The 14,429-nt window shown below is 38.7% G+C and overlaps 1 protein-coding gene across 2 annotated transcripts in view; it reads left to right on the top strand.

The window, feature by feature from the left end:
• The window catches only part of BMP2K (BMP2 inducible kinase), a 117,565-nt gene that overhangs the window by 97,019 nt on the left and 6,117 nt on the right, over positions 1-14,429 (top strand). Inside the window, exon 15 of one of the 2 annotated variants that reach the window (XM_055588882.1) lies at positions 452-562. The exons of the other annotated variant lie outside the window; for it this stretch is intronic. Coding sequence (XP_055444857.1) covers positions 452-562 — 111 coding nt within the window. The remainder of the gene's footprint in view (positions 1-451; positions 563-14,429) is intronic. 2 annotated transcript variants of the gene reach the window in all.

Genomic DNA, 14,429 nt, shown 5'->3' on the forward strand with positions numbered 1-14,429 from the left:
ATTACATTTTATTGCTATTGAAAAATATGATTTCTCTCTTTTATGAATAAATGACTATTTGTATTTTTTCTGTGTGTATTTTTAGAGAAAGTTTGCCAAATATGTCTCTGTTTAATAATCGGGGTTTAACTTCAGACCTAATATGTTACAAATTAAAAGATAACTGTTGTTTAAATAAGTCAACCTAAGTTATTTGTTAGGTTAATTATATTTAGTGAAATCTAGCACTGTAATTATATTGTTAAACTTGCCTTTGTAAAACAGATACGTATTTAAACTCAGGACTATCCCCTAATACTTAAACAAATGAACTTTGAATCTCATATTTTTCAAGAAGGCTGTTGCTTTGTTTAATTTTCACTTTTATTTGTACTGTGTGCCACTTTTTTTAAAATTTGAAGATCATTTTGTTTTTATTTTATTTTTTGTTTTGTTCATCTTATTTTTGCAGACAGGCTCGAGGAAAGAGCAGCCTCAGATAAGAATGTAGAGCCACTTTCTGCTCCATATAACCATCCTCCAGAGGATCCTTTTGGTTCTCTTCCTTTCATTTCCCACTCAGGCAAGTTACATATGGAACATCATCACTATCATTAAAAAGAACACACAAGAACAACAGTAGTAACAAAGGCAAAAACCCTTATTATAAAGTCGAAGTCAAAATCAGATGTTAGTTACAGAAAATAGAACATAAAATTATTTTAGCCTCTAGTTATCCTAGTTTTCCTAATGTTTTTTCCACTGGGTTATTTAATATGTGCCTTTTGCTGACACCTAAAAATGCTGATTTGCGTAGTAGAATATTAACTGTTTCTTTCTACCTTTATCATTGGATACTGTTTGCATGCATGAAACTATCTCCCATATACTTGAAATACTTTTAAAGACATTTTTATACTTTTGCTTTTGCTTAAAAATCCCATTTTCCTAGTTTATACATGCTCTTTTGTAGCTGCATTTTAAAAGTATTCGTGATTTTCTGTTTGTCACAACTTGTAACAAATTACCTATTCTTTTCTTCTTATTCCTTCTTTGATTTCAATCCAGACTTTAAATATTGTTACTATTCACCATTTAAGAATACTTGTAATAATATTTTCAAAGTAATTGCCTAGTTAACACTGTTGAAAATACAAGGATGGAATAGGATCCCACTTTGGCATAAATGGATTTGTGTGTATGCTTACATTATAGTGGAAAAACTGAGTTTAATCTTAAAGAAAGGAAGTGCAGTAGAAGAAATCACGCTTTACCAGAAGGTAAAGATTTTCTTTAATGTATTCAAGGTAATTGTTGACCATGTTCTTTGGTTCTGTTTTGTTTATTTCTCACTCAGGCAAGTTACATATGTGACTTCATCACAGCCATTTAGAAAATTTCATATAAGAGAGAGCAATAACAAAAGAAAAACGTGAATACAAAACCAAAATAAGATATAGGTGTTCAGGATTTCTGATAATGCACCAAGGCAGTGTTAAGGCCTTTCAGATTTGGTTATCCAGAACACAACACAGTAACTAAGAGTGTTTCCTGGAGGGTTTCTTTATCTTATATTGGGGATGATATTAGATACTTGATGAGATTATTGAAAGGATTAAATGAGAGCATGTTTATAGAAAACACAAAGATCCTCAGTGTTGGTTGCTGTTGTGGCTGTTGTTATTGGTGTGTTATTAAATAGTATTTTTACTACTTACTACTGAATTCCAAAATCTTAGTGTTCACTAAGTTTTGTAGCTGCTATCCAGCTAGTAGTAGTACAGAGTTCCAATAATAATAATTAACTACTGAATGAAATCTTTTCATAAAGTGTAGACCCAGGTTATGAAGCTGCTCCTCCACCAAGGACAGTTTTAACAGTGCCATTTCTATTTTTATTAAAGCATTCACTACCAGTATTCAGTACAGTATACACATATACATATCTGTTAAAAGCATGGTATTTGTTCCTGGTCTTGAAATGCACCCAGCTTTCCTTCTCCCTCAGACATCGTTGTTAGTTTGTATACTAACATGGGATGTGTGACTCTGTGAGTTACAGCCTGGACTATCTAATTTTAATAAACACCCTCAACTTCTGAAACATACAGAGTTTGAACAGTTCTGTCAATGAAATTCTAGATTTCTTGTGTTGCATTTCATTTTTAATTAGGTTTGGTGAACTTCCCTTACTCTCCTTAACCTTAACCTACCTCTTGGATCTTGTTATCTAATATGAAGTTAAATTGAATTTAAGGATGGGAAAGGTCACATGTATATAGCAAATACTTACTGAAACATAAATTATTACAGATCGTCAGTCCAAATGCTGGATCATTATATAAGCCATGATGAGGTGTATTGTTTATACCTTTAGAGTCTAGTGATTCTTTTTTTTTTTTTTTTAAGTTTTTTCCTTGAAATTGTTGTTGTTCAGTCACTCATTCATGTCTGACTTTGTGACCCCATGGACTGCAGCATGCCAGGCTTTCCTATCCATCATCAGCTCCTGGAGCTTGCTCAAACTCATGTCCATCTGGTCAGTGATGCCATCCAACCATTTCATCCTCTGTCATATCCTTCTCCTCCTACCTTCAATCTTTTCCCAGCATCAGGGTCTTTCTAACGAGTCAGATCTTCGAAGGCATCAGGTGGCCAAAGTATTCCAATGGATAGTCAGGATTGATTTCCTTTAGGACTGACTGGTTTGATCTCCTTGCAGTCCAAGGGACTCTCAAGAGTCTGCTGCAACAGCACAGTTCTAAACCATCAATTCTTCAGCACTCAGCCTTCTTTATGGTCCAACTCTCACATCCATACATGACCACTGGAAAAACCATAGCTTTGACTAGACGGGCCTTTATTGGCAAAGTAATGTCTCTGCTTTTTAATATGCTGTCCTTTTTTGTCATAGCTTTTCTTCCAAGGAGCAAGCGTCTTTTAATTTCATGGCTGATGCTCTTAATTTCTCCACATATGAATATGAGTTATGAAGTTATTCTATAATGAGTAAGTATGAACAACTTTTAAGAAATCAAGCACAGTCTTTAATTTTGAGCACTTCCTTGGAATGCTCCCTACCTTCAGGTTCTAATTAGAACTTGTAGATTCTACTGATTCTTGAAGATCAAGAATTTTCTTCTAGAGTGTCAGCAGTGGTTACTATTGTTGAATCCTACTGTATATACACAGTGGAAACTGAGGCTGTGAAGCGGGGGCAAGTGACTTGCCTAAGGTCAGATAGTTTATAATCCAGCTCTGTCTGATGCTAAACTCTGTTCTGTAAAAATAGCAAAATGAAACTGTTGCATGACTTTTTTTTTTTAACCAGTGTTCAGTATATATTCTGTTCTGTGTGAATTGTTCCATTTGTAGATGAGTTTTTGATGTATTGTGGAAAGAAGTGAACTCCATGTCCTAATTCTCCACCATCTTGATTTCCCAAGTGTCGAGTGTCTTGTTCTAAATAAAAACCTACAGTAAGAGGAGTAACATAATAGAAATGTCAGTTCTATGGCATTTTTAATCTGGCTGGCAAATATTACCCACCTCTAGTATGATTCTCTTCTTACACTCAGGCCTTGTTGCTTGGCTCGTGTTCTGAGAAATTGTACAGATTTTGATAAAACCTTCTAATCCAGTAATCCTTGGGTCTGGTGGGGTAAATTGCTGAGAAATGATGGCAGGCAGTATGCTTCCAATTCCAAGTCTTACAGCCCCTCCTTTATACCCTAAATGATGAGACAACAGAAGGCATGTAATTACAATAGCAGTTTCAAGCCATTCATCCTCTATAATCCGATAGCAAGGAAAAGAACATCAAAATTTTCTTGAAACTGGAAGCTTCTTACATGATTAAAAAGTACCACCTGCTTTATAAGTAAAAGAACTGTCCTCTCGAAGATGGAAACCTGATTAAAAGAGTGGTAACATGAATGGTAAGATGCAAATATTCCCCTTTCCTCACAATGTTTTGGACGTATTCTAAATATTTTAAGTTTTTAAAATTATTCATATAGTTTATATATAAAACTAAAGACACATTTTATGTAAAGGTTCATTTATGTGATTTAGGAATACATTTGCAATATTTATTTAAAATAGTGTGGCATTGGGACTTTCCTAGCAGTCCAGTGGGTTAAAACTTCAAACTTCCAATGCAAGGGGTGTGGGTTTGATCCCTGGTTGAGGACCTAAGATCCCACATGTCATGTGGCTCAGTCAAGAAATTAAAAAAAAAAAAAAAAAAAATATATATATATATATATACACACACACACATATATATATGTATATATAGTGTGGCATTAATCAGGAGTTCATTCTTTATACAAAGTATTTGTTTTAAAAATACTAATAAACTGTATGAAAGTCTATGAAAATTGAGAAATTTTAGCTTTTGAGTTTGGAATCCTCTTTTGGACACTGAAAGACCATGATGTCTTTGAAATTTTAATACCTAGAAATATCTTTTTATGAAAATTCAAGCTTGGAATAGATGAATTCATGTTCTTAAATTCATTTGGTTAGGTAAGCTTGTTTTCCAGAATCTTCCAATAGTTTTTACCTTGTTCAGTCATTTTCCAGATTACTAGAATCAGATTAGTATGTGTTTTTCACAATTGTTGGCTTAGATGGTAAAGAATCTGCCTGCAATGTGGGAGACCTGGGTTCAATCCCTGGGTTAGGAAGATCCCCTGGAGAAGGGAATGGCAACCCACTCCAGTATTCTTTCCTGGAAAATTCCATGGACAGAAGAGCCTGGCAGGCTATGGTCCATGGGGTTGCAAAGAGTCTGATTCAACTGAGCAACTAACACACTTTCACAACTGTTTAAATGAATGATAAGTTCCTTGAAGTCAGGAATTAATCATATCTTTGCATGCTGTATAATACCTTGTTGAATGAATTCACTATCGAAGTGTACTTTGGTAATCTAATATAAACTTTCTATCACATACCCTAATATTTGAGTTTTCACTAGATAAGATGGATTTTATAAATGTTTAGCTCTATCAGGTAAGTTCCATTATTGCCTTTATTTCCTCATTCCGTATGTGAGGAAGTTGAGAATTCTTTGGATGTCTGTCTTCCATGGATTTTGTAAAGTTGTATGTGCTTTCATTTGTTGATAAAGCCTTATAGTATTTCTAGAACTTAACCCTATGGTGAGTGAAAGTCGCTCAGTTGTGTCCAACTCCTTGTGAACCCATGGACAATATAGTCCATGGAATTCTCCAGGCCAGAATACTGGAGTGGGTAACCGTTCTCTTCTCCAGGGGATCTTCCCAACCCAGGGATCAAACCCAGGTCTCCCACATTGCAGGCAGATTCTTTGGCATCTGAGCCACCAGGGAAGCCCGAGAATACTGGAGTGGGTAGGCTGTCCCTTCTCCAGGGGATCTTCCTGACCCAGGAATCAAACCAGGGTCTCCTGCACTGCAGGTAGATTCTTTACCAGCTGAGCTACCAGGGAAGCCCTGTATGATTAAGATATTTATGATAGTGTTCAACAAACACTGTTTGCTGAAATAGAAGCAATATCATTCTCATTCTGTTAGTTTTTTGTTTCTTTTTTAAAAATGTTCAGGCATAGGTTTGTAAAGGGGGATACAAAAGAAACGTAAGGTAAGCCTGTGGTTATATTTTGAAAGGGGTCGGTTCTAAGCTGTACTGAATGTTTGCTGGTGATGATACTCTGGTAGTTTATAGGATTTACAGAAGAGAGTTTTAGACTAGTGTCATCAGCAGAGAAGTAACGGCCTTAAACTTGGACAGGTCATTCAGCTTTTCTCTAATTTCAAATCACTTTTGTGTTAAAAGAGATTGGACTTGTCTTTAAAAATCTCTTCTTGTTGTTTTGCTTTCAACATATAGTTGAAGTTATGAAACAGGATTAAGATCACCAAAAGAAAGAAAGAAGAAGAGAGACGAGAAAGCCAGGGAATGAGCATTGGTTGGTAACGTGGCGTATCTTCAAAATGGTAGGAAGTCATGACAGTAAGCTGACATAGAAAGCAAGGGGAACATTTTTGAAGACGTGGTTCATAAGGCTGAAGGGGAAAGATTGTAGCAGAGCTAGCTTACAGAGCATTTTCACCCTAATGTTATTGTGGGAGCTTAAATGGTGGGGAGTTAAGAGAATGTGTGAAACCCCCTCGGCACTTCATTCGCACTCAGGGCAGTATTAGTTGCTATCTTCTGGATTGGTTTCTCAGGACCATTAGCAGTGTGTGGTAGGTACTCCGTACTCATGAAATGATGGTGTAAGCCAGCACAGTAAGACAGCCTCTGCTGAGCGCCTGCCGTGTGCCGGCACTGTCGCGAGCTCTTCACCTGTACTCGCGCTTTAATCTCTGCTGCAGTTCTCTGAGGCGGACACTACTGCTGTCCCTACTTTACAGATGAGGAAACTGAAACAATAAGTCATACCTGACTCCAAATGACAACTCGAGGCATCAAAGGACACTTTGATGAAGGGAGGGGAGTATGCTGTATATTTTGATATGGGCAGTTGCCAAATGGTTAATTTGGTATTTAACTTACTTAGTAAATACTTATTATTTTATGCACAGTACTAAATAATTGAAGCGCCGTTTCGTTAGCTTTGAATTACTGTTTTGACATTTCATACAGAGGTGCATAATTAAGCCATAAAGCAGTGAGAATTTATGTGTCAGTAGGCGCTGGTTCTGTTGATACTTCGGTGACTTCCATGGTTTTTTTTCCCCCAATACATGGAATTTCCCCGAGGAGACAAGTTCATATGCCACATGAGAATTTAGACTTCATAGACTCATTGCTGTTCTTCATACTTTACCTGTATCTGCGTTGTCTGTCTTAGTCACGCACCCTCTTTTCAGGATTTGGCTCCAATTAGATTTTAGATGGTTCCAGTAATCAAACCCAACCTCAAAAGATGAGGATTACTCAAAAAGCTGAAATTTTTATAATTTGTAGTTTCAAGGCACAAAGCAGAGAAAAAAGTACCTTGACTGGAAGCCAGCAAATCTACTATATTTAGTTTAAGGAAAGAAGACTGTGCTACTCAGAGCCCAAAATAAAAATTAGTCAGTATATGACATTTTATGGTGTATTACTGATATCAGTTAATGAAGAAGAATGTAACTGAGATGTGATACTGAACACATTGTAGACATTTGTTTATGCTTTAAATACGTGTTCCCGGTGGTTATTAAAAATACTGTAACTCCCCTTCTACCTACCTAAAAACCAGCCATTTTTACATTAATCATACAAATCTCAGTAAATAAAGGGATTATTAGGATTTGGGATATATTGAATTATAAAGCAACATATTTAGGCTATCCTTTTGGGAAATTAACTTAAGCAGTAGAATAATCCTGATTTAAATTTTATAGCAAATCAAATGTGTAATATTTGCTCTAACAACTTGGAAAAAGCAATCTGGCACCAAGAGCAAGCAGTAGGAATATCTGAATTTTTTTAATTACAGGAATATGTTTAGGCAAAGAAATGGGTTGAAAAAGTTGATGGCACTCAGCTGTGAAGTTACATTTTAAAGTACTATAAATTGTACAGTTGGTAACCAATTTTATAACTTGGTGATTCTTATTTTGAGTCTTTTGTGCCTGTGGAACAGGACTAAAAGTCTTAGAATATATTGAAATGATTTAAAAAAAAATTTTATTGGAGTGTATTTGAGTTACAATGTTGTGTTACTTTCTGCTGCACAGCAAAGTGAATCGTTATACATGTACATACATCTACTGTTCTTTAGATTCTTTTCCTATAAAGACCATTACAGAGTATTGAGTAGAGTTCCCTGTGCTATACAGTAAGATTTTATTAGTTATTTTATATATAGTAGTGTGAATATGTCGATTCCAATCTCTGATTTATCCCTCCCTCCTTTAATTTCCATTTCTTTCTCAGTTTTTTTTTTATTGTTTTTGCATCAAAGAGAGGACAATTAAGTAGATGGTTGTTGTTACAGAGAGTAAAACCTTACCTGGGATGGTTGAAACTTGCAGCTTTGGAATTTACCTTTTCCCTAGCAAGGGTGGTGCAGAGCAGTGACCACTTGTGTTTACTTTGGGCTTCATGGTGTTTAGTATTTGCGTTGCTCTTAGGATGCTGGCAGAGAGGCCTGTTGCTGCTCTTGTCGCCACACTAGGTTATGAAGGAATGGAAGGATGAAGAAGCAGAGAAACATTTCAGCAGGGTCAGGGTGGGTTATGATCATTTGGGAGAGAAAAGGAATTTGGAAAATATTTTTGATTGCTTGTTTTAGTTTTGTGAAGAGGTGACGATAAAAGAAATAAAACCAGTCTGTCTACACCAACCAGAAATTTCCCCAGTTGCCCATACTTTGCAGAAATGTAACCTGAAACCATAAAGCCAGGATAGATCATTGCCATGTGTCTTTTCATGTTCTTTTTGAAAGCATTCCTTTCAGTTTCCTATATTGTGCTCTTAACTATAGCTATTTAAAAACCAGAGATAATGTTTCCAGGATCCAAAACGTACCCTTGTGGTGTGTGAATATACATTTGTTTGCCTGGTGATTTGTTTGGACCCGAGTCACTCTTGAATTATCCAGAGAATTGCACCCTCTTGTATCCTCTCCCTGTTCTTCCCTCTCATTTAAGTCTGTCTTCAACCATTGAGTCCAGAAAAGTAGGTGGGAAGTTGGAGTATGATGCGTGAGATTATTGAGTTTGGCCTTGTCCTGGAGATGGCAGTTAAAACACTTTAGTGCTTTTGTGTCAGGCACTATTTTAAATCCTTTCTTTACAATAGTCCTATAAATAGAGCCTGTTATTACTGTATTATTCTCTTGTAATGCGATAATATGTGTTCCCTCGGGAACAGACCAGAGGATTTAGCTGTGGTCTTAGTAGTTAACAGTTAACCTGGTAACTAGGTTAACTTTATTAGCTGTGTATTAAACATGTATAAGGAAGGAATAACAGTAAATCACTAAATTGAAATTATTAGTAAAAACATGCTTCCCACCCCCACTTCCCTGGTGGGTCAGAGGTTAAAGTGTCTGCCTGCAAATGTAGGAGACTTGGGTTCAATCCTTGGGTCGGGAAGATCCCCTGGAGAAGGAAATGGCAACCCACTCCAGTATTCTTGCCTGGAGAATCCCATGGACGGAGGAGCCTGGTTTGGACACGACTGAGCTACTTCATTTTCACTTCACTTTCATAGTTCTATTTAAAATCCAAAATAACTAGAAACAACCTAGAGGTTCATTCTATAGGTTTATAGTTAAATGTTATACAATATTTTATTACATCTCTATCAGAATTACTAATGGACTATATCGAAACCTGTAAAGATGCTTTAAAAATGGTAAGTGGAAATCCCCATAAATTTATATCCATACTGACAGTTTAAAAAGTAGATCTGTATAGTGCTTTACAACAAAGAAATACACAGTCTGTATTAATACAACTTTTCTGCTGCTGCTAAGTCACTTCAGTCGTGTCCAACTCTGTGTGACCCCATACACGGCAGCCCACCAGGCTCCCCTGTCCCTGGGATTCTCCAGTCAAGAACACTGGAGTGGGTTGCCATTTCCTTCTCCAATGCATGAAAGTGAAAAGTCAAAGTGAAGTCGCTCAGTCGTGTCCGACTCTCAGCGACCCCATGGACTGCAGCCTACCAGGCTCCTCTGCCCATGGGATTTTCCAGGCAAGAGTACTGGAGTGGGGTGCCATTGAGAAGCTGACAAAAGGCAGAGTAGGAAGTAGAAGGTGACAAATGTGTTTTGGAAAGCAGTGTTGACAATTTGGGTAAAGGAAACAATTTAGAAGACTAGAGTTAATGTAAGAGTACGCAGAGAAGGTCAGTTGGAGGACCTCTGTCCTGTGTTAAATGTTCCAGAAGACTTCTAGGAACAGAACTCTGTGCCCTAGAGATGGAAAAATTTCCAGGGGAATTAATAGAGCAGCATTTTCCCTGAGTGCTTTGTGCAGAATTGTATATAAAGGTTAATAGGTGTTAACATGTAAATAAAAGTGTTCGTAGTGAAGGAAATTTGGGAAACTAGGTTTCATTAAGTCACATTCTTTTGTGTATGACATGTCCGCACCTTTGGTTTGATGAGCATTTTCCAGATGAGTGGTGGTGGTGGTGGTGGGGTTACATTATAAATGTACACTCAGTTGCTTGAGACCACAGAACTGTTAGGTTCTTACGGGAATAGCATTCTACAGAAGACACTTTAGGGAAGATATTGGACTGTTCCTGGAGGTGTCCGTGAGCAGGAATGAGGGGTGCGTGTTGTGGCTCTCTGGTGGGCAAGTCGCCTGAGGAGTAATATGTTAGCATGTCTCTTAGAGGGACTATCTCACTAAAGATAATGAGGGATGGTTGCAAGTCTTTGCCATTACGTTTTTGCTTTGAGATAAAAATTCATGGAAATAAATGCTCTGGCTAATCTAAAAGCAAGCTTTCTTTTTAATATCAGAAGTCTGCTATATGGAGAAGTCAAGTGAGAATCCGCATTTGACTTGATTTTAATCTGTTAGGATTTAAGATAAGCTTATTATGAATATGTAAAGATACAGCATATAGCTCTTGGCTGGTTTCAGGGAACTGGCAGATGAATAATGCATGAAGATTATATTTGTGTTTAAGTATAAGTGATGGAAATCTCCGCATCTTCTCTCCCCATCACTGCTCAGCCCCACTAGGTTTCCTCCCCACTCCCCACTTCAAGGCTGTCAACAACCTTTGTGAGCTGACTAGAGCCAGTGGCCATTTCCGTCCTCAGTTTATTGGGCCTCTTGGCATCACCCAGCCCTGTTGTTGTCAGTTCCCTCCCCTGGGAACACTCTCCTCTCTCAGCTTAGGCGACATGGCACTCGCCTGGCTGTGGTCCTCCTCTCTGGCACTTTCCTGTTTGCATTGCAGGTTCCTCTGTTGACTTCTAAAAGTTTTATACCTGAGTGATGGATCCCTTTTCCTCTTGTACTCTCTTCATCAGCGATTTCCTTCAGACTTGTGCCTTTCTCTGTACAGTGATGACTCCCAAGTCTATTTTCTCCAGCCAGAAACTAATCATGGTGCTCAAGCCACAGACACTTTGCTCACACTCAGATGTCTCACAGATACTTCAAACTTTGTGTCCAGACCAAATTCTCCTCTACTTCCCAGTGTATTCTTGACTCTTTTCTTCTGTATTAAAGGCATTGCCATCCATCCAGAGTTTTCCACTCCAATCTCTAATTCTGCCACTTCTGTTTTCCCTGCCACCATAACTTCTAACTTGGTGTTAGTTGCTCAGTTGCATCTGACTCTTTATGACATCATGGACTGCAGCCTGCCAGGCTCCTCTGTCCATGGAATTCCCTAGGCAAGAATACCGGAGTGTGTTGCCATTTCCTTCTCCAGAGGATCTTCCTGACCAAGGGATTGAACCTGGGTCTCCTGCATTGCAGGCAGATTCTTTACCGTCTGAGCCATCAGGGAAACCCAACTTCTAACTTAAATGAGTTTCCTCTCCCTGATTGGTACTTTTGCAGCCACCTGCTTCAGTCTTTTTTCTATATGGTATTCACTTAATCTTTTTGAGATCTAAATCTGATCATTGCACTTTAAATAATTCATGACAGTTCCCTACTACACCCTGAATTTAGAACAAAACCCAGATTTCTTATCATGGCCTTAGAGGGACCCTCATGATCTGGTCCTTTTCCCTTTCTTTCCCTCCTCATCTTGAGCAGTATCGCCCTTGTTCACTGTGCCCTGAGCACACTGGTCTATTTTCAGTCCTTCAAACATGCCAGCCACCATCTTTCTTGACTTGGTCTTCACACATGATGTAGCTGTTACTTGGAGCACCTCTCTGCCTGCGCTTTGTGTGGCCGGCTTCTCACATAACTGTCTTAACTGCCATCTTCTTAGGCCTTGGGCAACTGTCCAGACTAGCTTCATGCACCCTTGCCCCCTGCCCCGCGACTTAACACCTCTGCTCTATTATTTCAGAGTGCTAGTCACAGTTTAGGTTTTTTTATACTCTGAAACTCTTGAAGGCAGGGACCAAGTTTATTTTATTCACCAGTGTTATGCTCAGTATATATCATACAGTACAGGGCTTCCCTGGTGGCTCAGTGGTCAAGAATCCCCCTGCCAATGCAGGAGACGTGGGTTTGATCCCTGGGTCAGGAAAATTCCCTGGAGAAGGAAATGGGAGCCCACTTCAGTATTTTTGCCCGGAAAATTCCATGGACAGAGAGGAGCCTGGCAGCCTATGGTCCATGGGGTCGCAGAGAGTGGGGCATGACTTAGTGACTAAATAACCAACTACCCTACAGAATGTTTTGTTGAATCAAAAAAATGTGACTGGATTCGAAGCTAAGAACTCTAAACGTGAAGTTTCTTTTTCTATGTAGCTTTCTTGATTGTATCCTGAATGTATTAGATGTATGTCTGTAGCTGTGAGCTTACAGTAGTTACTTGTTTTGCTTAACATATATTGATTGGTTCAGCACAGCATTAGGGAATGATCTATGAGGTAAATGATAAATAGGCCTGTGTCTAAAGTGGGTGCTACAATTAAGGCTTGTACGAAGTTCATCAGGACCACCAAATATGGGTGTTTTTCGAGGGGTTCCTCAAAAGGGCTCTGACATGGGCTAGGTTTTAGAACACAGCCAGGCACACTGGGCAAGTCAGGTGGGAGTGGAGTGCTAGAAGGGCGTTTACGCCGAGGGCCAGTATTACGTGTGAGAGGCTAAAGTAGCATGGTGCTCCTTGATCCCCAGCTCTATTCGTTTCCTTGGTTTTTGAGAGTAAACCTTAACAGTTTAGATAGCAAGAGCCCCAAAACCCTTGTCCACAGCTATTCAGTTCCTGAATTTGAGCAGGGAGAGTTTCGGTGTGGCTATAATGAGGAATACCCATGGGAGACATCAGGGTTTGAGGCTCACGGTGTCAGAGGACAGAAGCCAGGTAGAGAAGGGCCTCTGTGTTGGGCTGCGGGTGGAGACTTTAGAGAGACACCGAAGGGTTTTCAGCAGTAGCCACGTGATGAGTACTTCGGCAAGGTCATTCTGGTGACAGTGTAGAGGATCTGCTTTGAGGGATACGGGACTGGAGGCAAGTTGAAAGCCTGAGGAGTTGCTAAGTGAAGATAAGGAGAGGGTGGGATGCACAGCTGGTGGAAGGAGAAGAGGGACCAGATCCTTGAGATTTTAAAAACACTGGTGGACTGGGAGGAGGGAGGAGGGTTCAGGATGGGGAACACATGTATACCTGTGGCAGATTCATTTTGATATTTGGCAAAACTAATACAATTATGTCAAGTTTAAAAAAAAATAAATAAATAAAAACACTGGTGGAAGGGGAAGATGGTTTCCAGATTTCTGCTAGTTTGCAGAATTTGGTAGATGGAGATATTATTCATTACTTTAGAGGGAACTGGTGAGGAGCACATTTTAAGAGAAAAGATGATCTCTCTTGAAATTACTGAGTTTAAAGTAATGGTAGAATATATATATATATATATATATATATATATGTATATGTATTAGGTGACTAGGGTAGGTGAGTATATATGGTAACTGTTAGAGATCCAGTCATCATGGTATAAACGTTGATTAACATACAAGTAGTTAAGACCCAGGGCAGGACATACAGAGGGAGAAAGGCAGTCAAGGTTAGGACCCTGCGGAGCATCTGTGTTTAAGGAGATGTTTGTAAAAGGGAAGTTGCTAACAAATTTGAACAAGAGGGAATAGTCAGAGAGGTAGGAAGACAACAGTGCGGACTTTCAAAGAGAAGGAAATAACGCAGAGGTGTCCTGTGCCGTGGGGACCACCACTTAATCATGGGAGAGTAACAGCCCATCCATCATAAAGTATTTAGTCTTCATGACTAAAGACTGTACTTCCAAGCCTAGCTAATTGTCTTGAAAATATCTGATGTTAGAGGGGAAGGGATGAATGGATATGTAATTGGATCAATGCAAATTGTTTCTTGCTTCTGGAAAATCAATTCAGTACACCCGTGTATTGGGAGGGCCATATATTTTCATATAAACTAACACACTCTATCTTTACTATGTATGTACATGCAGTGAAATTGGAGAACACCATGTTTGATGCATTTTTGTCACCTACCATACAGTAAACATACTGACAGTTACGATTTTCATTAAGGTAGAGTGCTTTTACTACAGGGTCTACTAGTACAGGTATGACAGTTAAAGGAAGATGTAGGTCCTCTTGGGAAGGCAGATGTCCTCAATACGGTCTCAGTTCAGTAACTCAGCTTGGATCAGACTATGGGGATGCGCTCATGTTCACCCAGCCCATAAGATACTTGTTCACAATAAAATCCCAGAATGCCAAATTTAAATAGTACAGTGAAACATATCTAAGCAGATAAGCTATTCATGCTTGTTGATCTCCACAGGAAAACTTTATAACAGAGTCGAAGTAGAAGCATAAGGT

Source organism: Bubalus kerabau, chromosome 7 (genome assembly GCF_029407905.1).
Source record: "Bubalus kerabau isolate K-KA32 ecotype Philippines breed swamp buffalo chromosome 7, PCC_UOA_SB_1v2, whole genome shotgun sequence".
In the NCBI taxonomy this organism is placed as follows: domain Eukaryota; kingdom Metazoa; phylum Chordata; class Mammalia; order Artiodactyla; family Bovidae; genus Bubalus; species Bubalus kerabau.